The sequence below is a fragment of the Lynx rufus genome, unplaced genomic scaffold (assembly GCF_022079265.1).
Source record: "Lynx rufus isolate CCGP_SWC_20201006 ecotype Redwood Valley unplaced genomic scaffold, mLynRuf1.p SCAF_9, whole genome shotgun sequence".
In the NCBI taxonomy this organism is placed as follows: Eukaryota; Metazoa; Chordata; class Mammalia; order Carnivora; family Felidae; genus Lynx; species Lynx rufus.
In genome coordinates, this window is record NW_025814897.1 from 57,267,211 (window position 1) to 57,294,149 (window position 26,939).

Consider the following 26,939-nt stretch of genomic DNA (forward strand, 5'->3'; position numbering starts at 1 on the left):
TAAAACTAAAAATGCCACTGGCTTCTTTAATTGGTTAAAAGCACAAAATGTAACAGGCAGAAGGTCTGTTTTAAACAAATTAAAAAGCTGTGGTTTTTTCCCAATTCTCCCCCAAGTCAGATATATACACACCCACAAAAATGGTGTGTGAAGGAAAGCTGTCATACACAAGAAGTTGTATCCTGAATTAAGAGAAATAGCTGTTGAAACAGGAATTAACACAACAAGGTCAGCAACAGGTTAACAATTTTAAAAATTGAGTCTTCAAATGCTGCATGGCACAAAGCTATGTGATATAAAGTACTGCTGGGTAGGAAGAAGTCTGTATGGCTAGCAAAAATGCTTTTCTAGAAAAGCAAATCAAAACAACACGATCAGCAGACCTAGGAGGCTAAAGCTAGATATCAGAGCTACAACTTCTCATATCTGAACTAGAAAATCCTATTTATCCAGAATGGACTAAAATTTCAGGACAAAACAGGGACATTTTTAACATATCTTACTTTATCCATTTTAAGTTCTCTGCTTCCTTCTCCCTCATCCCGAAATTCAGCATGATCCAGCAGAAAGATGGCTGCTTTTAAAATTGGCTATTTTATTTTTCTTTCTGTGGCAAGACTGTCGTGGAGCCTGGATATTTCAGGCTCATATGCATCCATGACCAGTGTCCCGCTGTGGTCAAAAAACTTAGCAATGGACTTGGTGAACTCGGCCTCTCGCTGCTGCTTTGTTCTTCCACTGATGAAGGTCAACTTCAGAGTATATTTGTCATCAAACCTAAGCAAAGATAAGAAGTCAAAACCCAAACATAGAGATTCAACTAGTAATACTAGAGCATCAACTGTTTTTGAAGAAAGGACTGAGCTCGCTACTGGTGCTATAGGTCATACACAGATCTTTAAAATAAAAAAAATTAAAAAAAAATTCCAGAGGTTCCTAATTGCCTTCAAGATACAAGTTCTGATGCATTGGTATTACCGTGTCTGCCTTACTGTGCACCTCCTTTACCTTGTCATAGACTGTTCAGTTATACAGACCACTCCTCTTACCTCTGGACTTTGCCCTTATTATGCTAGAAGGGTCTTCCTAGTAGACATTTCTCTCCCATCTCACCGGACTAGTTCCCATTTATTAATATTAGGGCATAAAGTTTTCTGGGAAAGCCTTCCCAAACTGGGTCAGATGTCTCACCTTTGTCATACACTGCACCATCAATCGTCAATTCAACTATTAAGCACCTATCAGATGCAAGGTCTAATGATAGCTCCCATGTGGTCAATGAAATTATCTACTGAAAGGATGTTTGTGTATCTGTGCTCTTCGCTAACCTCAGAGATTCTTGAGGACAAGAATTCTGTCTTATTTGTTTTCTACTCTTAGTTTAGCACTTGGTAGACAATCAAATTTTTATGAATAAATGAAGAACTACGTGTTTTCACAGATGTTCACCAATTCTAGGCTGTTCACAACTCTAGTGCTTGTTCTCTATAATCAATCTAGTTCCAGGTTCTACCTTATTCTAGGACAGAGGGTATCTTTTACTATATGAATTCTAGAGATTCTTTACCTACACCTTAAGGTACCTTGAGGTCCTTTGCTATATCCACCAATTCAAAAGTGTTAATAAAAATCAACCTCTGGCAGGCTGACATTCCTCCCCTGACCATGATCTAACAGTTTCTATCTCCATTTAATTAGGGCACATTCAGTAGATTGTCAAGCTGTTATTATCTTTACGGAAGCAACTGCTTAAGCGTGTTTCTGCATGTTTAAAATAGGAAAACTACCACATAATTTTCAAGATCACTGCCATGGTTAAAACAGTACCTATTATTAACCAGTGCTCAAAAAATCATACCTCAATAAATTATTGTCTAAGAAATAACAATTGTTGGTAAGGATGTGAAGAAAAAGGAACACTTGTGGACTGTTGGAGAGAATGTAAATTGGTGTGGCCACTGTGGAAAACAGTATAGAAGTTCCTCAAAAAATTAAAAATAGAATTATCATATGATCTAGTAATTCCACTACTTGGTATTTGCCACCCCACTCCCCCAAATGAAAACACTAATTTGAAATAGCCTGTATTTGTTGCTGCATTATTTACAAGAGCCAAGATATGGAAGCAGCCCAGGTGTCCATTAACAAATGAATAGATAAGAAAGTCACAAAAAAGGGATGAGATCCTCTCATTCAGGACGGACAATATGGATGGACTTTATGGGTATTATGCTAAATGGAAAAAGAGGAAGACAAATACCACATCATGTCACTTATATGTACAATCTAAACAAAACAAATGAATAAACAAACAAAAAGCAGAATCAGGCTTGTAAATACAGAGAAAAAACTGATGGTTGCCAGAAGGGAGGTAGCTGGGGGATGGGCAAAATACGTGAAGGGGAGTGGGAGATACAGGTTTCCAGTTATGGAATAAGTAACAGGGACAAAAGGCACAGGAGTATAGTCAATGTACTGTGACAGCACTGCATGGTGACAGATGGCAGCTACCCTGGTGAGCTACCTACAGAGCTGATGAATCACTATGCTGTACACCTGAAATTAATATAACACCATGTGTCAACCATACTAAAAAAAAAAAAACAAAAAAACAAAAAATCTTGGCCAGCCAGTTATTCCCAACCCGAAGAGCTGTGAGTGATGGTCTTTAAACTATTTTCAACACCTCAAAATTTTTCTCAAACTCCAGCCAACTGCTGTTAGTTGATTTCCGTAATTTGGGACTTTTAGGCCCAGTTTCACTGGCAGTTCCATGGCTTTGATGGTAGGACATGATCTGATGAGTTGTAATCTGATGCACTTTAGAAATAAATACTCATTAATATTTTATTATTATATGTTATATAACTTACATGTAATATATAACAATTACATCTAAAATATTTTCAGGAAAATATAAATGTTATTATATAATAATTATGTAATACTTATTCAGTACCAACTACACATGTCAAGCAGTTTCAGATGCTAAGGATATACAGCAGTGAACACCACAGACAAAGCTGTGTCTTTTGGGACTTTAACTTTAGCGTATATGAAAGAACCAACAATAAAACAGAAAATATGATGTCCTTTTATTTTTTTTTAATTTTTTTTTTAACGTTTATTTATTTTTGAGACAGAGAGAGACAGAGCATGAACGGGAGAGGGGCAGAGAGAGAGGGAGACACAGAATCGGAAGCAGGCTCCAGGCTCTGAGCCATCAGCCCAGAGCCCGACGCGGGGCTCGAACTCATGGACCGCGAGATCGTGACCTGAGCTGAAGTCGGACGCTTAACCGACTGAGCCACCCAGGCGCCCCTATGATGTCCTTTTAAATATAGCAGGCAGGAAAAGGGTTCACTAAGCAGATATTTAAGCAGAGCCCTAAAGAAAGGAAGAACAAGTTTTCTGGAAAAAGAATAATCCAAGCAAGGAAACAGCAAATGCAATAGCCCTAAGGCAAGAACATGCCTGGAATGTCTGAAGAACATGACGGAATGAGAGAGGAGAGCCACAGGAAATAAGGGGTATGTGTGCTTATGTGTGGGGTGCAGAGAATAGAGGAGTATAGACTTCTAAGCTGGACTTAGGAGTTTAGATTTTTCTCAGAGTGACAGGGTTTTGAACGGAGGATTGAGTTGAAGTGCCTTATGCTCTAAAAAGATCACTCTGCCTGTTGTACTGGAAATAGACTATGAGCAGGGAGAGCAGTTGTGGAGGTCCATGAGGACATTATTACAGTGACCTGAGAGATGAGGGTAGCAGTAGAGATGGCAAGTGATCAGACTGAATATATTTAGAAGACAGCTGACAGGATTTGCTGACAGACTATTGGAAAGACTGAGAGAGAGGAGTCAAAATGACTGAGTACTGGCCGGAGTAAATAGGAGGATGGAAGTGCCATTTATTGAGATAGGAAAACTGGAGGTAGAACAGGTTTGGATGAGGGATAGCAGGCTTAGGTTTTGAATATGTTAATTTTGAAATGCTAAATAGGATCCAATGTCAAACAGAAAAGTGGAGTTCAGGATAGGTCTAGGATGAAAATACAGATTTAGAGATTTTCAGTATAAAGATGGTATTTAAAGTCTTGAAAGTCTAGATAATATTACACTTAGTGAATATAGATAGAGAAGAGGTGCTAGGAACAAGCACTAATGTGGCATTTCAAATTTAGAGCTGTTCCTTCAAATACTGAAGAATCATAAAAGTGACTAGAAAAGCAGACATTAAGGTATGAAGAAAATTAGGAGATTATGGTATCCTAGAAACCTAGTTAAAAAGCAAGTGAAACAAGGAATGAGCGATTCACTGTCAAATGCTGATTGAGTACAAAGATGAAAGAGATATAAAGACAAACAGATCCAAGAGATACAGAGAGAAGAAATGGGGAGCAGAGAAATAAGACCATGTGGGGAGAATAAGGAGAACAAAACCAATTTTTTTAGTTGGAAGAAATTACAGCATGTTTGTATGCCACAAGAAATGATCCAGCAGAGAGGGAAACATCATGTAAATGAGAAGGGAGAGAAGCTAGTGGATAAATGGAGAGGAGGCTTTAGATGGGAACTCCGGAAGAAACAGACTATGATGAGCACCACAAGCAGGTAATGATGGGGGCTTCTGACTGCTTTGATTTTCTCAGCAACAAAAGAATAGGAGGGTAAATATGAGAGAGTAGGATAGGTATGAAACAGAGGAGAAGGTATAAAAGATGCTTTAGGACAGTGAGAGTAACTGGACTACAGAAATGCCATGGAACCGAAGATGGGTAAGGAGGAAGCAAGACAATGAAAGACAAAAGAGACAGTGAAAAGGTGGGAGGCTCAATGCATTAGAGATGCTAGTGAGGCTGAAGAACCACTGGGACAAGAGAACTAGAAAAATAGGAAGCAATGGTCATAGAGCGGGATACCAAAACTGAAATCATTGAAGGTAATTAGTTACCAGTATCAGCAAGGTTTAGGATATGTCCAGGGAAGTAAGTGTTTGAGCCATGGTAGAAAACAAGATGATCAGAGGAGAGGCCAGTGAACAGGAATTATCAACTATTTGGATAATGAAATCACCAAGACTTCCAAAGGAGCTATGTTAGAGAGAATGCCAATGAGCCAAGAGCTATCTTCTTCTTCTTCTTTTTTTTTTTTTTTTTGCCAGGAGCTATCTTCAAGGAAAGAGAAGAGAGTCTATATTTAAGTGCAGTGAGAAGGAACAGAGGTGGCATACCTCCTCACCTCAGGAAACAATAATGTGGCAGCTGGTAAAAATCAGCAGAGAATGTGGAAAAAAACAGAACCCTCGTGCACTGCTAGTGGGATTGAAAATGGTGCAGCTATTACAGAAAACAGTCTGCAATTCCTCAAGCAATTAAAAGAGTTACCGTATGACCCAGCAATTCCTCTCCTAGGTAAGTTACCTGAGAAATGAAAACATTATGTCCACACAAAAACTTGTAGATGGACTGTTTATAGCACCATTATTCACAACAGCCAAAAGGTGGAAACCACTCAAATGTCCATCCACTGATAAATGGATTCACAAAACGTGGTATAGCCATGTCATGGAATATTTGGCATAAAAAGGAATAAAATATCGACACTTGCTACACCATGGGTGAATCTTGGAACATTATGCTAAGTGAAAGAAGCCAGTCACAAAAGATCATGTATTATATGATTCCACTCACATGAAATATCTGGAACTGAGAAATCTATAGAGACAGAAAGCAGATTAATGGTGACTGAAGGCTGAGGGAATTGGTGTGGGGGGGGGCAGGGGAGCAGATTGCTAAAGGGTACAGAGTTTCTTTTTGAGACGATAAAAATGCTTTAAAGTTGGCTGTGGTGATGGTTGCAATATCTGAAAACACACTAGAAACCAATGACCTGTACACTTAAATGTGTGAACTGTACGGTATGTGAACTATATCTCAATAAAGCTGTCAAAAAAATGAGAATGTGTGTATGAATGAGATGAAATGCGTGAATGGAAATAATGAAATCAAGATGCTGCGAGGGTATAGAATTCTACAACTGTTTTAGGGACCTGGCACAAGGTATAGACTTATGATGGCTGAGTTCAAAGGGCAGCTGGGGGCCCTGCCAGGAGAACCCAGCTAGAACATCAGAATCACATTCTGCTCCTCCTCATAGGCATTGGCACAAGCCAGTAAGGAGAGGCTGTTTGGTGTTGATGCTATGCTTACCATCATATATATGAATAACCATACTTGTAATTTGAGAGCCTACTATGTGCTAGGAACTGTGCCATGTGTTTTTAGGACAGTGACTAAGAGCGTGAGTTCTGGGCTCAGATATGGGCTGGAATACCAGCTAGAATTTACTTTTGGGCTCTAGGAATTAATTAAACCCTTTGGGTCTGTGTTCTTACCTATAAAATGGGTGGTTCTAAGATTTAAATGAGATAATGCACTTGGCACGATACCCGGTATATGGTTAACGCTTCACCAACGTTTGCTATTTTTATACTTGGTATATGTACCAGCTGGCATCTTCCCAACAACTCTATGAGTCATTCTGGATCCGGTTTTGACTAAAGCTCAAATAGTTTACATGATATACCAAACATCATACAGCTAGAAAGAGATGAGCTAGGACTTAAACCCAGCTCTGGATACCTAAAAAGACCTCAGGTGTCAGTTGTACTAAGTTATACCCACAGCTGGTCAGGAATTTGGAAAGGTGATTCTCTGAGTTGCCCAGTACATTGCTGCAAAAATTTCTGACTACACAGACTGTAGTCAAGATCACGGAAGATATAGAAGCTAATGGGGTTCTTCAAAGATAATTCACTTCACACTTTTGGCCTTCTTAGTTCTGCATTCTAATTGGCTTCATTTATTGGCCACAAGGAAAGAGACTCATTCTTCATCCTTCTACCAAAGTACTTCCTCCAACAGTTTATCCTCAGAGCACTTCTGTGATAATACAATCTCAGAAGTACAATGTTAGGAAAAACCTTCTAGACCATTCATACCCCTTTCTTCATTTTACATGACTGGTACTATGATCTGCATGGAGTAAGCATACAATAAAATAGTCTGTTGAAAATGACTCAACTCCCAGAGAGAATCCGACAGCAGAATTTAATAGTCTTTGAGGATAGTCATACCTTTTGAGACTGGAGGACAGTTGCCAAATATCATCGGGATCCATTCCTGTAGGATCTTTCCTGTGGGCCACAAGAAAGATGCTCTTCTCCTTATATGAGGTATAAATGGTCAGGATCCCCATCATCACAAAATAGGTTCAGATAAAGTTAAGGAAAAAACACACAAACACACACAAAAGAACACACACACATATACATATATATCTGTATGTGTGTGTGTGTGTGTGTGTGTGTGTGTGTGTGTGTGTGTGTATGCATTTTTAGTGTTGGGCACAGAGAAGTCATTACCATTACATATGGAACCGACACGATTATAAAAAATACCATGATCATGTTTACTTTAAACACCAAACAAATGAAATTTTATCACGGTAGTTCTCTTGGGAGGTCATATATTTATAATTATGTTGCTCTCATTGTTTAAACCTCTTTTGGAATTCCTTTGGGGACTGTCTCCAGAACCTACAACATATTCTCTGGAACCACCTTAATGGTGAAAAAATTCATACTGGGATGATTTATCTGATTACTGAAAGAAGTCAAGGTGCCAATTCTGGGACTATAATTTGGGATCAATTTGGAGAATACCATTTTTAATCAGGGCCTGCTTTATTAAATGGCTTGCTAGAAGAAAAATTCCCAAAGTACATTTTTTTAGAAATATTTCAGGGACACCTGGGTGGCTTAGCTGGTTAAGCACCTGACTCTTGATTTTGGCTCAGGTCATGATCTCACAGTCATGAGTTCAAGCCCCATAGTGGGCTCTGCACTGGACGCCAAGCCTGCTTAAGATTCTTTCTCTCCCTCTCTCACTGCCCCTCTCTGGCTTGACCACACAAGCTTGAGCACTCCCTCTCTCCAGCTTGCGTGCACACAAGCACGAGCTCGCTCTCTCGTTCTTAAAAAAAAAAAAAAAAATCTTTGTAATTCTGAATGTCTATTGCATATGTATGTAACTGAGCAGCATTCAAGCAGACTCCAGTAAGTTCTTAGCACAAGATCACAAAACAACTTCCATTTCAAACCCAGGTCCTCCAGCTCCAGAATAGGATTTAATTGTTATACAAGCCACACCTCTACTCATGCTCACTAACTCTCAGTCCAGCCCTTCAGCTTCAAGGAAACCTGAATCTCCAAAATCTGATCCTTTTCTAATATCCCGGAATGAGTGTCTTAAAACAAACTGGGTCTAATGGAAATGCGGTAGGCTAGAAATGAGAAGAACTGGGTCTCACTATAATGTGTGGTTTGCTATTAGGCACTCACACATGGATTATAATGACCTCTACATTAACAAGTAAACAGAATTAAAGATAAAATAACCACACTAAATTTAAAATATCAATGATAATTACTACCTACAACTACAGATGCCCATGGCTCATACTGTTAAATTCTAACAGTAGCAGGCCCCAGAATCAAAGTTTGTTTTTTGTAGGGAGCAGGGAGGATGATCAGTAGAGATTCTAATAAACAGTCACTAGAGAACAAACCTGAGCATAAATAAAGGATATGATACGACACACAAAGCCAGAACAGGCTTAGATTCTGGAAAGGGATGCATATAATCCCAGATCAAAGCCACTATGGCAAAGAAACAGGAGATGGTACAGATGGTGAGGCGACCGTCAATCAGACCAAAATTCTCCACATACTTGTACTTTTCCAGAAGTACCTAGTAAAAAGAACAAGGAATCAAGCTCACAGAATTGCTTCCTTCCTAGTACCTGTTTTTAATCTTGATTTCCATGTAAAAGTTATATTAAGGATCATAAAAATTACCAAGTAGTTCTCTCCAATCAGGATTTCACCACTCCAAGCAAAAAAGACTCAAGCTGTTCACAATGATCCCAGAGAAAAAGTTCATTAACTTCTCACACATTTTGGTTTTTTTTTTTTAATCCTCAACTTTTCCCGTGGGATGAAGGGAAATTTCTCTTCCCTTTTTAAATAGAGAGATGACCAATCATGAATGAATATCCTATATTCCCCTCAACTCTGTTGGCTCTAGGCTAATTAACCTCAAAAACAATAAACTACCAGCTTTCTGTAATTCAAAAATTAGAGAATTTGACAGAAGCTTGAGGTAGCTAACATTTTAATGCATATTCCCTCATAATAACGTTAAGGATTTTAGAAACTGCTTTATGGCTCAATTCCTACAACTAAAAACTACGGTCATTCCCAGTCACAAAAGAAAAAGATCCTGCAGATGTGCCATAAGCTGTACATATGTTAACAGACTCCCTACCTCAAGAAAATACTTTTTTGGAGCGCCTGGGTGGCTCAGTTAGTTAAGCATCCGGCTTTGGCTCAGGTCATGATCTTGTGGTCTGTGAGTCTGAGCCCCATGTCGGGCTCTGTGCTGACAGCTCAGAGCCTGGAGCCTGCTTCAGATTCTGTGTCTCCCTCGCTCTCCGCCCCTCCCCCGCTTGCACTCTGTCTCCCTCTCTCAAAAATAAACAAACATTAAAAAATTAAAAAAAAAAAAGAAAATACCTTTTTGGCAGAATCATCCAAAGAATTCTTCACAGCGGATCCATCCCATTTGTCAATTTTTACAGGCTTATCATCAATTTTCCACTGTAAAACAGAAAAGTTGTGCATCACCAGGCATGGCATCTTATTGAAAGTAACATGAACTACTTCCTTAAGTGTTTAAAAAACAACAACACAGGCCCCAAATAGTGTTCACTTTAAAGACTCAAGACAGTAAACTAAGACCTAGTACCTAACTGCAGTTTCAACTCCCCAGAAATATATCCAGTTAACACAGGAATTTCCTGGTCAGCACTAGGAAATTTGCTGATAGGCCCCTTCCATTCTCTTAAGGGTGATCTTGCTTAAAACAATGGCTTCTTTGCTAATAATTTCCTTTTTTTCCACTCCCTCTCTAGCTTTAAAAATCTTTGTTTCTGTAGCCTTTTGGAGCTTCCCTCTACCCGCTAGATGGAATGCTGCCTGATTCATGAATCGATTAATAAAGCCAATTAGATCTTTAAAATTTATTTGAAGTTTTTACTTAACAAGACCATCTTTCAAGTACATGTAACATTTACTCTTTGTCCTCTGATGTTACACAGCTAAAAGACAAAACACTTAAAAATGAAATTGAAGGAGATTAGGTCACTAGAATCAGGTGGTACTCATATGATGTTGCCAGTCTTCTATGCTAGAGAGCTCAATCTGGGCTACAGAGACTACAGTGTGAACTCACATATCCCATCCCCATTTCACCCAAATGTGGGAATAGGGAAGAACTCCACTTGTTCATCCTTTCATTCTGTGACCACAAAACTCAGACAATATACACCCATGAACTTTCAGACACTAACAAGATGAGGAACATCTCTTTTAATACATGTTCATCAGCTAACAACTTTTATATTTTACCAGTATGTCTCAACTGTAGGAAAACAGCAAATCCAGTGTAGTCTGTTGGAAAGAACATTTTGAATTAAAAATCAAGTCCTATTATTAGTTATAGGACTTTGGACAAACTCCACTTCAATTTCTCTCATCTACAGAGGTTTAGAAAGGTTCTCCAATACTGTGCTAGCTAGAAGCAAGTGATTGTCTCACACACTGCTGGTAGAAATTCAAAATGGTATAACACCTACTAAGGCAATTTATCACCTTGGATTCCACTTCTGGGAAATTGTCCCTATGTGCATACACAGGAAATAATATACAAGGCTACTCACTGAAGCAGCATTTGTAACAACAAAAAGTAACTCAAGTACTCAACTACAGAGGACTGGTTAAACAAACTTGTAGTGTACCCAGATATCTTGAGAAGGTAGAAGGACATGGGTGGGACTGACTCTTTAATGTATGCCTTTTTAATTTTTAAACATGTGAACATTTCATATAGTAAAAAAAATTCTCAAATGTGAGTGATTCCATGAACAAAGCTTAAGTGGAACAGGGTGCTACAAATAATCTGATAAACCTGTCTTTTATAGATCACAATGCCCAACTTTAAAAAAAAATTTTTTTTTAAGTTTTGTTTTTTTTTTTTTAATGTTTATTTACTTTTGAGAGAGACAGAGACAGAACATGAGCTGGGGAAGGGCAGAGAGAGAGGGAGACACAGAATCCAAAGCAGGCTCCAGGCTCTGAGCTATCAGCACAGAGCCCAACGTGATCTCACAAGCTGAGATCATGACCTGAGCCAAAGTCAGATGCTCAACCGACTGAGCCACCCAGGTGCCCCAGCACAATGCCCAACTCTTAGTTTTTTATATCAAGCGAATACCGCATTTCATAAAAATTACAAACCAGCAGGCCAATACAAAATAGGAATAGATTTTACAGAAAGAGAAGAGAACTTCACATTTATCTTTCTGATTGAGCACAAGTTCAGACACTGCATATGAGAAATAAGGAGACAGACTAAACATCTGTAGAAATATAATACAACAAACTTGTTTTTTAAAACTGTGATCCTATGTACTATTACACAAAAAAGAAAAACTGTTCTGTGAAGTTTGTTGAGAGAAAAAACATGAACTACAACAGCCATACTTCAAGTGATTAAAAGTCAATCAAGGTTTTTTGCCTTTGGTGTCTCATAAAAACAAGAATTTTGAGAAAATTACTCGTGGCAAATACCATTTTGATAACAGCAAGCAAAAGAAAGAACCTGTACAGCCAGAATTCATACTTAAAATTATTTGTGAAACAAAGTCATTAAAAAATTTTGGGGTCATTCCAAAAAGAAAAAATCATATTCTCATAGATACTCAGCTACACATCACTATCTGCAGTACATTAAAGAAACTTGCCTTTACAACTTAGAGGATAATTTCTCAGCAATCTGGGGGGATAAAACACAGAAGCTATTACAGCATGTGCTGAAATAGCCCCAGCTCTACCTCCACTGTCTGGCAGCTAGAAGAAATCTTCAGTAAGTGGCACAGGAACATTTCCACTGACTCACAAAGTTTATGATTTCTGAAGAGATGGAAGCATGATCCATTTTGTGTGCATGAAAACCTTTAGCCTATTCAGAGAAAATAGCATCTCTGCTATAGTACAGAGACACATCTAGAAAAAGGGCAGGAGGATGGACATTAGATGCTTACTTTTCTGACTTATTTTCTGTCATTCTCAAAAACTGCTCAACTAAAATGTATACTACTCTTCCATTTTTCTCTCTCCTGCTATTCAGAGCATTTTAAGAAACTTTTTTTTCCCTCTCTCTCTTATCTTCTTACACCATAAGGGCAATTGCTTTCCTTTTGTAATAAAAAAGACAAAGCAAAGGTTGGTTTCTTTCATATGGGACCTCACAGGATAAATTACCAAGAAAGGTCTGTGCAGAAAAGAGCTAAGATAGGCCTGAGACCGCCATCCTTAGAAAGGCCTGCTTCAAAGGCTGGCCCTTGCTTGGTATTTGGAAAGTTGGCTGGTAAACAGTGACTTACACGGATATAAAACTTTCCCTAAGTGGTAAGAGTGGCTCATTGTGCTTCAGCTGTTTGTATAAATGATGTAGTTTATGCTACACACGAGTTTTCTTTCTAGGAGTCTGGAGTTTTGCCACAGGCTAGGCAGAGGGTGCATACTTAACCAGCTCCCAGTAAAAAACCTGGACACTGAGTTTGTAGTGAGCTTCCTTGGCAGACAACACTCAACACTCCATACGTACTGTCACATCATACTGTTACTGGAGGAATTAAGCACAATTTCTAGGACTCTACTGGCAGAGGGCTCTCAGAATTTTGTACTTGGTTTCCTCCAGACTTCATCCTATGCACCTCTTCCTTTTGCTGAAATAAATCTTGCCTACAAGTAAAACTACATACTCAGTCCTGTGAATCAGTCCTAGTGAATCACTTGAACCAAGTGGACTTAGGGATCCCTGATACAGGCAGTACTGCCAATTAAGATATAGCAATGCTGTAACTTCACACAATTCCTCTTTCCCACACTCCCTCTTGCATGGTACAGTTACATGTATACTGGGCCCAATCAACAATCATAGGCATTGACTTTAAGACCATTGCTATTGTCAATTCCCCTCCTCAGACACTACTTTTATTTCCTTTTGGCTGAATTTTTTTTTTAATATTCATCTCTATATTGCTTTAAAAATTGTTTACATTCTTATTTCTTAATTTCTCAGTTTTTGGCATTAAATCTATTGACTTCTCACAACAAAAGAGGAAATTGAGCCCTTTCATCCCCTGCCACACTCACATTAATTTTCTCTGCTCCCCCCCCACCATCTTTTTAATACATCATAGTAGATCACTAGTGATTTGGTCTTACACCTTAATTTTGGCTAGATTATCCAAACTGTACATTATAATCATAAATGCTATTCACAGATGAGTCATGTATTATACTAGGATTACTTTTTCTTTCCTGATAACTTTTTGTTTTCCTTGGAGCTACTGTTGTTTTGGTTGTTGTTTTCAATCAATGTATTTATCATCAATATAGTGATATTTCGAATTCTCACCCAATTGTTTAAATTTCCTGTCAATATGTGCGAAAGTATTCATCATTCTGTGAATTTCATCTTTTTGGAGTAATTGGTCTTAGAGCCTCCTGACCTACTTTGATCTGGGTGGACTGCTTTCCAGGCTTGCTGTATAGCTATCATCCTGGAATTTCCCTTCACCATCACCCTGGGGGTTCCCATAACCTCCTCTTGGGCTGGACCCCCTTTTCTTAGATACCATGTCTTACTCTCTTCTCAGTTTACTATTCCCTTGATCTGGTGAACACATCCTCTAGTGGGTCCTTGAAAAATGCACACGGGAAATCAATTTTGAGACTACACATCTGAAAACATCCTTTTAGTCTACCCTCACAATTAATACAAATAATTTCTCTTCAAAAAATTTAAAGTTTTATTCCATTGTCTCAAGAGTTTAAGGGACTCCTGAGATTCCTGAAGCCATTCTGATTCCTGATCCTTCATATACAATGTTCTTTCCCTTACAGGAAGTTCTTTATGTTGTGTGTCTAAAAATTTCAGGATGATATCCCTTATGCAGGTCAATTTGCATCCACTGTTAAACTGCTAGTACCACTGATAGGCCTTAAGCAGATTCTCAATATGGAAACCAGTGTCCTTCAGATTAGAAAACTAGAGTCCAGGGATATTAAGCATCACACAGCCAGTAAGTGACAGGCAACTAAATTACTTAGGGCTAACTTATAAACACATGATTCACCATAAAACTGTCCCTTCTTCAGTGATAGAAACTTACTTTTACTTGCCTTAATCTCTGAACTCAACCCCAAGGCAGATTCTGTTTGTGGCCTTCTTCTCAAAGACATATTATATTCAAATCAGAACCTAACTGAATTTAGATTCACTACAGATGTAGGCAAATGCATTCTTTCTTCACTTAATAAGGCAGCCCTTACTATGCAAAGGAGCACAATATAGTGCTTAAAAGATACAGCTTTGGAGTCAGACTACTTGAGTTTTAATTCTCACTTTCCTATTTAATGGATGATATTGGGCAAATAATTTAATCTTTCTCTTAATGTTTATTTTTGCAAGAGCACATAATTTAATCTTTCTATAGCTTTAGTTTGCTCAATTGTAAAATAAAGATAAAAATATCTATTTCACACGTTAGTATGAGGATTAAATACTGTAATTAAAAAACAGCAAAATGCCTGGTACACACAAGTAGTTATTAAAAATTAGCTACTGTTGTTGCTATTAATTATGCAAAGCTAATATACTGCATCACAGTTAGCTGGATTTATATAACATCCCCCTCACTGGGTAACAGGGACTACATGTTTTACATTCTCAGAGTCAGGGACATAACAGTGTCAACAGCTACTTTTTGAAAAGATGTCTAAACAATCTTATAAAGAAAAAAAAGGAAAAGATTTCTAAAATGTTAACTTTCAGTTTAAATTTAACAAATGTATACGTGGCTGAAGTAATCTCACTTGGTTCTTATCCACAGAATTTGAGGGAGGTATAACCAGAGCTATTACTGAGTGCACAATGTGTCCTATGTATTGTGCTAAATGTTTTACATACACCATCTCTTTTAATCCCTATGATAACGCTACTAAGAACAATTACCATCTGCTATGGACAAATGTTTTTGTCTCTCCCCCACAGATCAGATGCTGAAATTCTAACCCCAATGTGATAGTATTGGGCTGTGGGCCTTTGGGAAGTAATTAGGTCATGCGGGTAGAGCCTTCATGGGAGGGATTAGTGCCCTTACAAAAAGACACAAGGGGCGCCTGAATGGCTCAGTCAGTTAAGCGTCCAACTTCGGCTCAGGTCATGATCTCACAGTTCGTGGGTTCAAGCCCTGCATTGGGCTCTGTGCTAAGAGCTCAGAGTCTGGAGCCTGCTTCGGATTGTTTCTCCCTCTTTCTCTGCCCCTCCCCCGCTCACACTCTGTGTCACAAAACTTTTTTTTCAAGAACATGAGAGCTTGTTTCTATTCTGTTTTCCACCATGTGAGGATCCGAGAAGGCTGTCCGCAAGCAGAAGGGCCTTTATCAGAACCCATGCCGGCACCCTGAACTCAGACTTCCCAGCCTCCAGAATCATGAGATAAAGATTTCAGTTGTTTAAGCTACTCGTTCTACGGCATTTTTGATAAGGCAGCTCAAACTGACTAACATCCTTCTTTTATAGATAACAGTAAGGGTTTTAGAAATTTGCCCAAAGTGACAGGAAGTAGTAAAGCCAGACTCAACGGAGTTTTCATGATTTCAAAACCCATTCTCTTTCTCATTATTCCACATTGCTTCCCACAAAGTATAAGGTGCTTCCCACAAAATATAAGGAAAGGAATTATTAGCTATCAAAAACAAAATAAAAAGGCATAAATCCCTGAAGTGATAGCCGTATAGAGGATCCTGATTCCTACCTAATAAGTTATAGCTAACATAAAAAGAATCTAAAAAATGATTTTAATCTTGAATATACCAACAAAACCCACAAAATAGATTTTGAATCTTCCATTTCCCTCCATTTAAAACCAACTGAAATTTAACTGAAAATATAGCTCAAAAAGTCCCATTTAAAATAAATCACTTCCTTGTCAGTACCAACATTAAGAAATAAAAACACTATTGGACCAGCATACCTATTGCCAGATCTAGACAGCTAACCAGTCCACAGAAAATATGCATTTTTTAAACTTTTTGTTAAAGTGTACTTATTTGGGGGGGGGCAGGAGGGGCGGAGAGAGAAAGAGAGAGAATCCCAAGCAGGCTCTGTGCCACTAGTACAGAGCCGAATGTGGGGCTTAATCCCACGAACCACGAGATCATGACGTGAGCTGAAGTAGGGCGCTTACCTGACTGCACCACACAGGCGTCTCAAAAATATGCATTTGATGGTTTTGACTAAACATTACAAAGACTCATTTCAGTTACAATTCTCTGCTGCAAATATGAATAAAAAGTTCTACAAAGATACTTCACTGCAGATATGGCATTAAGAACTTCACTTTTCAGGGCGCCTGGGTGGCTCAGTCGGTTGAGTGTCCGACTTCGGCTCAGGTCATGATCTCACGGCTCATAAGTTCAAGCCCCATGTCGGGCTGTGGTGCTGATAGCTCGGAGACTGGAGCCTGCTTCAGATTCTGTGTCTCCCTCCCTCTCTGCCCCTAACCCACTTGCATTCCGTCTCTGTCTCTCTCAAAAGTAAATAAGCATCAAAAAAAAAAAAAAAAGAACTTCACTTTTCTAAGGACTTCAGGAGGATATTAAACATAATCCAGGTCTTGAGAATATGTAAATAGTACAGGAAGGTATTTTTTTATTTAACCTATTTAAGGATTACAGGCTTTTCCTTTTCCCCATGCATCTTCTGGCGTTAAAGGCAAAAAAAGGACAAAATCCTTGGTCATTAAAGGTATGTCCAGCAAAGCAAAATTGTGTTGAGTATTAAATAACATAAACACTTCTATTTTCTTATTTTAATAGCAGTGAAAACAGAAGTAAGTTATGTAGTGATAAAGACCTCCATGGATTGCTTCATGAAGTTCCTTAGCTTCACAAAGGCCAGTACACAAAGCTTGACAAAGGCTCAAAAGATTCCTCGATTCACACTGAAGAGATGAAGGCTACCAGAGATTAGTGCCAATAGAAGGACCTTGCTCTGATTTACAAAGAGCTGAGTATGACTCTAAGAAACACTAACACTTTTTCTCTCCCTTCTTTGTAAGGTCTCTCCCAGTTTAGAAAAGGGATATAGGCTCCAAAGGAGGAAAAGTAGTAGATGAGGCACTTAACAGGGAGTATATATCCTAGATAGTCTTGTTTAGTTTACTATGTTAAAGGACTTGGACTTTATTCTGAGACAAACAATTGAGAATACTTTAAGCAGAGGAACAAAATAATCAAATTTCTGTTTTTTAAAGTCATTTTTTAAAATATTTATTTTGAGAGGGAGGGAGGGACGGAGGGAGAGAGAGAGAGGGAGGGCGAAGAGGGAGAGAGAATCCCAAACAGGCTCGACACCGTTAGAGCAGAGCCCATGCAGCTCAAACTCATGAACCATAAGATCATGACCTGAGCAGAAATCAAGAGTCAGATGCTTAACCTACTGAGCCACCTAGGTGACCCTAAAAGCCATTTCTAGTGGCAACCTGCTAGATGGTCTGGAGAGGACTAACAATGGAGATAAACACATCAGATTCAGATGACTGACTAAGATGCAGGGCCTAAATAAGAGCAACAGCAAAGGGATAAAAAATTCAGACTTAGGTAACTGAGCTAACGTGATTTTCTAAGAGAAGGTACACAGATGCAAAAAGGAGAAATACCCATTTGTACATGTTGAGTTTGAGATGTTTAAATTCCAGTTATACTGATTTCAGAATTTTCTAAACCAAAATAAGGAGATTATGAAAATTGACGGTAAAGTCAAAAGGCGAGATTACTACATGAGTTGGAAATATGGACCCCCTACCACCCATATGAACACATTTAGCAAAAGATGAAAAGACAGTAAGTTCAAAATAAGAAAAAAATGTTCAATCTGGGGAGAAAATGATGTCTGTCTTGAGAATGTGCACCATCACCTAACTTAGATCCCAACTCGGAAATACCATGATATCTCAAAGAGAGAGATTAGAGCTCTTGACAACATACTTAATTTTCAATTTCAATCTATTTTTTATAAAAATGACCAAGAAATACTGCAAAGAAAATTACTTAATTTTCTTTGATGAATGAGTGGCTTATTAACAGCTGCATTTATCACTGGAGTTAAGTTGGAAGTTAGAAATTACCATGTGTTAATTATGAACATGAACATTAGTGGCAACACCAGAGAAACTGGAAGTAGACTGACTCTGGCTATTTATTCTAATATGCCTATGAGATATCCATGTGAAGATGGCAAGTAGACAGTTGGACACAGAAGTCTGGGGCTCAGAGGACAGGTCCAGGTTGAAAACACAAATGTGGAAGTCATCAACTTACAGATGGTATTTAAGCCATGACACTGGTATCTCTTGGGATGAGTATAGATAGAGGAGAGGGGTTTGCCAATATTTACGGGTCAGGAAGACAAAAGAGTAACAATAATACAGAGGCCAATGAAGGTGGAGGAAAATCAGGGGCAAATAATCTTCTAGAAGCCACATTAAAAAAAAGAGAAAAGTTCAAGAAAGAAGTGTTCAGTGAGTCAAATACTACTGAAAGGTCAAATAATATGAAAAACTATTAGTGAAATTTGACAAAACAAAGGTCAGAACAGAGAAACAATGTAGGCAACTGCTAAAAAAAAGGGGGGGGGGCTGGACAGATGGAGATTGTTAACATCTGTGATATCACTCTTAAATAATTGTGAATGACTGGCTAAGAAAATAGTAATAATTTGAAAACTTTAGAGGATACTCCATAAACACTGTAAAGACAAAAAGAAATGAGTTTTTAAAATTGAGATACAATTCACATACCATAAAACTCACCATTTAAAAATGTACAATTCCAAAAAATGAACTATTGGGACCTCATCAAGATAAAAAGCTTCTGCACAGCAAAGGAAACAATCAACAAAACTAAAAGTCAACCAATGGAAGGGAAGAGGATATTTGCAAATGACAGATCAGTTAAAGGGTTAGTACCCAAAATCTATCTAAGAATTTGTCAAACTCAACACCCAAAAAACAAATAATCCAGTGAAGAAATAGGCAGCAGACATGAACAGACACTTTTCCAAAGGCATCCAGGTGGCTAACAGATACACGAAAAGATGCTCAACATCACTCATCATCAGAGAAATACAAATGAAAACCACAATGAGATACCACCTCACACCTGTCAGAATGACTAAAATAAACAAGTCAGGAAACAATAGATGTTGGCGAGGATGCAGAGAAAGGGGAACCCTTTTGTACTGGTGGGAACGAAAACTGGTGTAGCCACTCAGGAAAACAGTATGGAGGTTCCTCAAAAAATTAAAAATAGAACTACCCTATAACCCAGCAACTGCACTATTAGGTATTTATCCAAAGGATACATAAATGCTGATTCGAAGGAGCACATGCACCCCAATGTTTACAGCAGCGCTATCAACAGGAGCTAAATTATGGAAAGAGCCCAATTGTCTACTGACTGATAAAGGGATATATATGTATATATACATAAAGGGATAAAGAAGATATATGTGTGCACACACACATAGGAATATTACTTGGCAATTGAAAAGAATGAAATCTTGCTTTTGCAACAACGTCAATGGAACTAAAGTGTATTATGCTAAGTGAGAACAGAGAAAGATAAATATCATTATTTCACTCATGTGGAATTTAAGAAACAAAGCAGATGAACATAGGCGAAGGGAAGGAAAAATAAGATAAAAACAGAAAGGGAAGAAAACCATAAGAAACTCTTAAATACACAGAACAAACTGAGGGTTGCTGGAGGGGAGGTGGGTGGGGGTCTGGGCTAAACGGGTGATGGGCATTAAGGAGGGCACTTGTTAGGATGGGCATTGGGTACTATATGAGTGATGAACCACTGGGTTCTGATTCATACGCTGTATGTTAACTTGAATTTAAATAAATTTTTAAAAATAAATAAAATGTAAAAAAAAAAAGACAATGTGCAATTCAGTGGTTTTTATTATACCAAGGTTGTGCAATCATCACCATTAATTCTAGAACATTTTCATCACCCCAAAAAGAAACCCCATAACCACAAGTATTCATTCCCTATCCCCTGCTCCCTATGACCACTAATCTACTTTCTGGGCACTTCGGTTACCTCTACCTCTTGGTTGTTGTGAATAATGCTGCTATGGTAATTCGTGTGCGAGTTTTTATTCAGACATATATATTCAGTGCTCTTGAGTTTATACCCAGGAGTGGAATATGCTAAGTTATATGGCAATTCTATGTTTAACTTTCTGAGGAACTGATAAACTGTTTTCCAAGGTGGCTGCATCATTTTACATTCCCACCAGAAATGTAGGAGGGTTCCAATTTCTCTACATCCTTGTCAACAATGGTTATTTTTTTCTTTTTTTAATTATTATTATTATAGCCATCTCAGTGGTATCTCACGGTGGTTCTCATTTGCATTTCTCTAATGACAAATGATGCTAACCATCTTTTCATGTGTTTACTGGTCATCTGTATATCTTCATATGGAGAAAGGTCATTCAAATCCTTTATTCTTTTAGAAATCAGTTTGTCTTTTTGTTATTGAGTTGTAAAATTTTCTACATAGTCTAGATACTAGGCCCTTATAAGAAATAGGATTTGTAAATATTTTCTCTCATTCTGTGGACTACCTTTTCACTTTCCTGATAGTGTCCCTTGACACAAGAGTTTTTAAGTTTGATGAAGTAAAAAATAATGAGTTTTGAGATATTATTAAAATTCTGCTTCCGGGATGCCTGGGTGGCTCAGTCAGTTACGCATCCAACTCTTGGTTTCGGCACAGGTAATGACCTCATGGTTTGTGGGTTTGAGCTGCCAGCACAGAGTCTGCTTGGGATTCTCTGTCTCCCCCTCTCTCTGCCCCTTCCCTGCTCAAGCTCTCTTTCTCAAAAATAAACATTTAATTAAAAAATAAAGTTTAGTTTGCAAAACAATGTTAAAAAGCCAGCACCTTGTTTCTTTAAACACACACACACAATTACAGCAATGCCATAAAACTATTCATCTTCTTTGTCAGAGGTAGGTCAGGGTCCAGACATGCCACCCAGAAATCTGGCAAGCTAAGATACCATGGAGGACAGCAAAAGGCGATACATGACCTGTCTAAGGACACATGGTTGATATGTAACAAAGCCAAGACTTTAGCGTAGGTCTTCCAACCTCAAAATAGACACTCTTTTCACTACTGCAGTAGTTAGCACATGGTCTGCTCCAGTATGAGAGGCAACGTACCTAAGAAGTAAAGTAAGAGCACTGGATTAAGAACCGGGAAGCCAGGTTTGAGAACTGTAACCAACTCAGCGTGTCAGCTTGGGCAAGTTGCTTCATTTCCCCCTCTTCAACTGTGTCCATAAAATGAGGAGACTGGCACAGATAAGCTTCAATGTCTCTTCACTATAAACATTTTAGAGAAACCACTACTGACTAAACAGAACAGTTGGAAACAAAACAAACAAAAAACTCTTCATATATCAGAACCAGAAAGGATTTAAAAAATAATCTAAGATAGTAGTGCTCAACCTGGAAGTAACTACTAAAATGTAGAGGGGCGCCTGGGTGGCTCAGTTGGTTAAGTGTCTGACTTCAGCTCAGGTCATGATCTCGCGGCTGGTGAGTTCAAGCCCCACATCGGTCTCTGTGCTGTGACAGATCAGAGCCTGGAGACTTGTTTCTGATTCTGGGTCTCCCTCTCTCTCTGCCCCTCTTCTGCTTGCGCTCTCTCTCTCTCTAAAATAAATATTAAAAAAATATTAAAATATAGAGGAAATAAGTAAATAAATAAATAGCTATATGTAAAAACATGCAGCTGTCCAGGTCCCACCTCCAGAGAATCTGATTCAGGTCTGGGATGAGGTCCAGAAACCTGTATTTTTAACTAAAACCCCAACGGAGTCTGATGTCTTCATATCATGTTAGGAAAAAATAGGAAGCTGAAGCCCAGAGTAACCAGCTAATTAGCAGCAGCTATATATAGACAGATAGATAAGTGCTTACTATATGCCAGATATATAGTGCCAGACACCTTCTAAGGTAAATATTATTATTTAAAAAAAAAATTTTTTTTTAACGTTTATTTATTTTTGAGACAGAGAGAGACAGAGCATGAACGGGGGAGGGTCAGAGAGAGGGAGACACAGAATCGGAAACAGGCTCCAGGCTCCGAGCTGTCAGCACAGAGCCCGACGCGGGGCTCGAACTCACGGACTGTGAGATTGTGACCTGAGCCGAAGTCGGCCGCTCAACTGACTGAGCCACCCAGGCGCCCCAAAGGTAAATATTATTATTATTCCCACTTTACAGATGAGGAAACTGAGACACAAAGAGATTTATTAACTTGCCAAGAATACATATCTGCTAAGTGGCAGAGCCAAGATTCAAAGCCAGACATACAGCCTGGCTCCAGAGCCTTTGTTCTCAACTACTAAGATATAAAAGCTGTGCTTTAGGATCAGGATGAACAGTCCAGGATGAACAGTCCAGCCAGGAGACAAAAATTCAGGTATGAAGTTAAAAGGGTCTGAATATAGCTTCTAAAAAACACAGTTTAATACCACATTTTAATAGCCAAAACAATTCACCCAGGAGACAAAAATCCATGGACAAGGCTAAAAGGATTTGGATATAGTTCTGGAAAGCATGGTTTAATACCTATGTCAATTTTAATAGCTAAAACAATTAAGCAAGTAATTTTTCTTTACAGCCTGCTATGTAGAACAAAATGCTTTGATGTATTTTGTGGGCAAAAAAATCTTACTGCAATAATCTAAATTATTCTGTGATAGAAGTTGAAAAATTATATTTGCATACTTATTTTTAAGATCAGGAAGGTAGAATTGCTTTGTTCTCAGTTTCACAGGCACAGAAATTCACATCTGCTTACAGAAAGCTAGAAGCACATTTGCATCTCTTTATTACATTTCTTCACAGGAAGTGCCACTACAGCTGCAGGAAATAAAAATAAAAGCTCTTAAAAAAAATCAAGACAAATAAAATTAAAGAGGCTGTAAGGTAACAGCCTCTCAATCCCACAGAGCAAAAACTTCTTTATTCATTTAGATCCTGCTCCACTGAGAATAACATTTTTCCCCATGTTTCCCTTCCATAGTACCCTCAGTTTTCAGACAATTAGAGGCACCATCTCAAAAGCAGTTTCTGATGATGGAGGGGGCAGATCTGAAGGTTTTTTGTCTGCTAAATTCAATGCTGTAAGTATTTATTCTGTATTGATCACCTCAGAGAACTATAAGAACCTTTCATGGGAAACTGGACAAATACAAATTGGTAGAAAAATACAAGACAGTAGGTCAGGTCATATTAAATGACAGTTTAATTCCCATGTGCAATAAATGCTAGAGAAATTAGAGGAACAACCTGATGTAAAGCTAAAATAAAGTTTTCTGAGAAAAAGCACCTAAACACATCTTGACTTATTTTCTCTCCCCTAGGTCCCTCACTTCTTGGGTTAATTCTGCCGAGTGCTCCTTTGTGAGGCCTTTTATCTACTTCTGCTGCTCAAGTTGGGGTTCTCATCACCTGGTCATTTTCTCTTTACAGCCATTTACAAAGAACATTTACCAAACTGTACAATTTAATATTAACAACAAGCCTATAATACATATGGGAATCCACATTGTTTACAAGGAAATTCAACTTATTGCAACTTATCCAAGGCCATGTGGCCTTTATCATGCTGCACTAGAACTCAAACTTGCCTTTCTTTTTAAATAAACCTTATACGCCAGTAAGGTATAAGGCCTTATCAGAAGACTTTTAATTTCTACTTCAACTTATCTAATTTTCCAAAACCACTGTATATAGTCTCAAAACCTTCAACAGCTTCCTACTCTTGCTCCAAGCAATCCATTTCCTCTTCAATCTGATTCTACCTTCATGTCACTACAGGTCTCTTAGGACAGTCCGCAGTCAACTCACCACCCAAAACATCAGGCACCATCTGCACTATCATTTGCTCAAGGACATTCTTACCTAGTATGCTGTCCTCTCTTCAAAAATAAGATACTAGCTCCACTCTCAGACATGAACGAGGTCTTCCCCTGGGGCCCTCACCCGCTTATCAAGTAGATCTCAGGGATCGTTCTCTCTTGCATTTGAACTTCTGTAAAAAGCACACATCTGAATACACCAAATACTTTTAATATATTGGGTACCTCCATGTCCTATAATCAGCTATACTGAGTTACATTATTTTTTTTTAAGTTTGAGAGAGAGAGAGAATCCAGGCTCCACACCGTCAGCACAAGCCTGACGTGGGGCTCAAACTCACAAACTGTGAGATCATAACCTTAATGGAAATCAAGAGTTGGACATTTAACCGAGTAAGCCACTCAGACACCCCACGGAGTACTTTTTTTTTTTAATTTTTAAAATATTTTATTTATTGAGAGAAAGAGAGGCAGAGCATGAATGAGGGAGGGGCACAGCGAGAGAGGGACACAGAATCCAAAGCAGACTCCAGGCTCTGAGCTGTCAGCACAGAGCCCGACGTGGGGCTCGAACTCACCAGCCATGAGATCATGACCTGAAACGAAGTCAGACGCTCAACCGACGGAGCCACCCAGGCGCCCCCTGCCCCCAGTACTTTCTGACAGAATTCTTTATGTTTTCCTTTGCCATTGAACATATGTATTAGACACTATAGGTCAAAGAGATCATTCATGTATATCACCTCATTTGATTCTCCCCAAAACTGTACTAGTTCAGATGAAGAAAAGTAAGCTTAGTGAGGTTAACTGACTTGCCAGGCCTCATACAGGGTGAAATTAACAAAGCTACTTCAAAGCCTAAATCTTATGATCCTCAAATCCAGTTTCTGCCAATAATGCAATGATGTTGTATACTTTTCAGTAATCATTACCTTAACAGAAACGCCCATGAGTAATGTTTGCTGGTAATGATCTAAACAGAGGGAAAACAAGAGCACTCAATGGGACAGGATAAGCATAGGCTGTTGAGATGCTCACCAGCAGAAAGGCAGGATTTGTGTACGAAAATGACTATCAATTCCCAATACTCTCACGTGTCTTGGAGCAATTTACCATCCCAATTCCCAGAACATGTTCTCCTCTCTTAAAAATGGTTAAGACTGGGGTGCCTGGGTGGCTCAGTCGGTTGAGTGTCTGACTTCGGCTCAGGTCATGATCTGTTAGTGAGTTCAAGCCCCATGTTGGGCTCTGTGCGGACAGCTCAGAGCCTGGATGGAGCCTGCTTCAGATTCTGTGTCTCCCTCTCTCTCTGCTCCTCCCCACTTGTGCTCTGTCTCTCTAAAAAATAAATAAACATTAAAAAAAATTTTTTTTTAATTGGTTAAGACTGTGAGAACCATATGACTCAAAACCAATGACACCTAAAAACAGAAGCAAAAAGACCTGGATCTGAATCCCTCAATATGATCATATATTCATTTCTTAGGCACCTACCATATGTTAGGCACAAGGAATTCCAACAAAAGCTGCTTTCAATTAAAGCAAGAAATCCTATTTACTATATTAAAAGCTCCATACTTAATATTTCTCATCAAACTGGCCCAGGGCCCCCACAATGAGAGAACTGGAAGGGACTAACACACTTTAGGCTAAGTCCCTCATTTAACAGATGAAGCAACAGGGAGAACAAAGCATTATTTGAAGGTCACACAGCTAATTAGAGGCAGAACCAGTACTCCTTGCAAGTGTTTCTAACAAGATGCTCTGCAAAGGGCAAGAAGGCCCAACAGAGGAGTTTTCCCTTTTTCTTTTCCTTTAAGCCTTTGTTGCTAGGACCGCAGTTAAAAAAAAACAACAACAACAACAAAAAATGGATTGGTGGAAAGGGAAAGAGGCAACCTAGAGCATGCAGCAAGTTCACGAATCCGACTCACTGACTGCAATTAGTGGCAGGTATAGGGGTAAAAAGAGGGGGGAGTGGGAAGAAAGCGAGAGAAAAAAAAAATCTCAAAGGCTTCCTGTCATCCCAATAAGGGAAGTTCAGTAATAGCAGTACCGTGATAAAACACCCAGAAACTTGAGTAAGCAAAAGGTCAAGAAGCACTTAGAATCTGCAACAGCACCCAAGTGTGGTGACCGTGATGGGGAGTTTGGGGACTACTGACTTCGAGTAGCTGCTTTCATTCCTTCGGGCTTCAGATTTCCCAATGAAATGGGCACATCAACTGTGACCCCCCAGCACCTCCGAGGAAAACGATGGCTGCATTGAAATGTGGGAATAATCAAATTATCCCCAAAAGCTGTGGTGGCCAGCGTTAAGGACCAGGCACACTTCCAAGAAGAAAAGAAAACCTGAAGGGAATGAGGCAAGGTTCGAGTTGTGGAGATCGGGCTACAAGCGCCCGTAGGGTTCCCAGGGTGGGCCAGGGGAGGACAACCCGCTGAAAAAGCCACAGAAGAAAAGGGGGGCGGGGATGGGAAGGTGGAATCGCTGCCTCCCGGGCCTCCCCAGGTCTCGGCTGTCCCCCCAAAGCGGCTCCTCACCTTATCCAACAAGCCACTGCGGCTACTGCCTGTCCCGCAGCTGGGACCACCGCCAGCCCCACTGCTGCCTCCTCCACCACCAGTCCTCCCGCCCTGTGCAGACGCCGCCGCCATCTTGTCTGCCTCAGCGTCTCCCTCCCCTCCTACTTGTCCGAAGCCGATTGGCTGAAGCTGACGGCGTATCGCGCCGCCA

At 39.1% G+C, this 26,939-nt stretch overlaps 1 protein-coding gene across 1 annotated transcript; it reads right to left on the reverse strand.

Moving 5' to 3' along the window:
* Positions 1-26,880, reverse strand: SPCS2 (signal peptidase complex subunit 2). Its single transcript, XM_047071460.1, has 5 exons — positions 26,747-26,880; positions 9,634-9,717; positions 8,649-8,809; positions 7,135-7,269; positions 1-777 (listed from the first exon to the last, which is right to left on the reverse strand). Exons 1-5 carry the CDS (start codon positions 26,858-26,860, stop codon positions 591-593), a joined length of 681 nt encoding a protein of 226 aa, XP_046927416.1. The 5' UTR covers positions 26,861-26,880; the 3' UTR covers positions 1-590.
* Between the last annotated feature and the right edge of the window lie 59 nt (positions 26,881-26,939).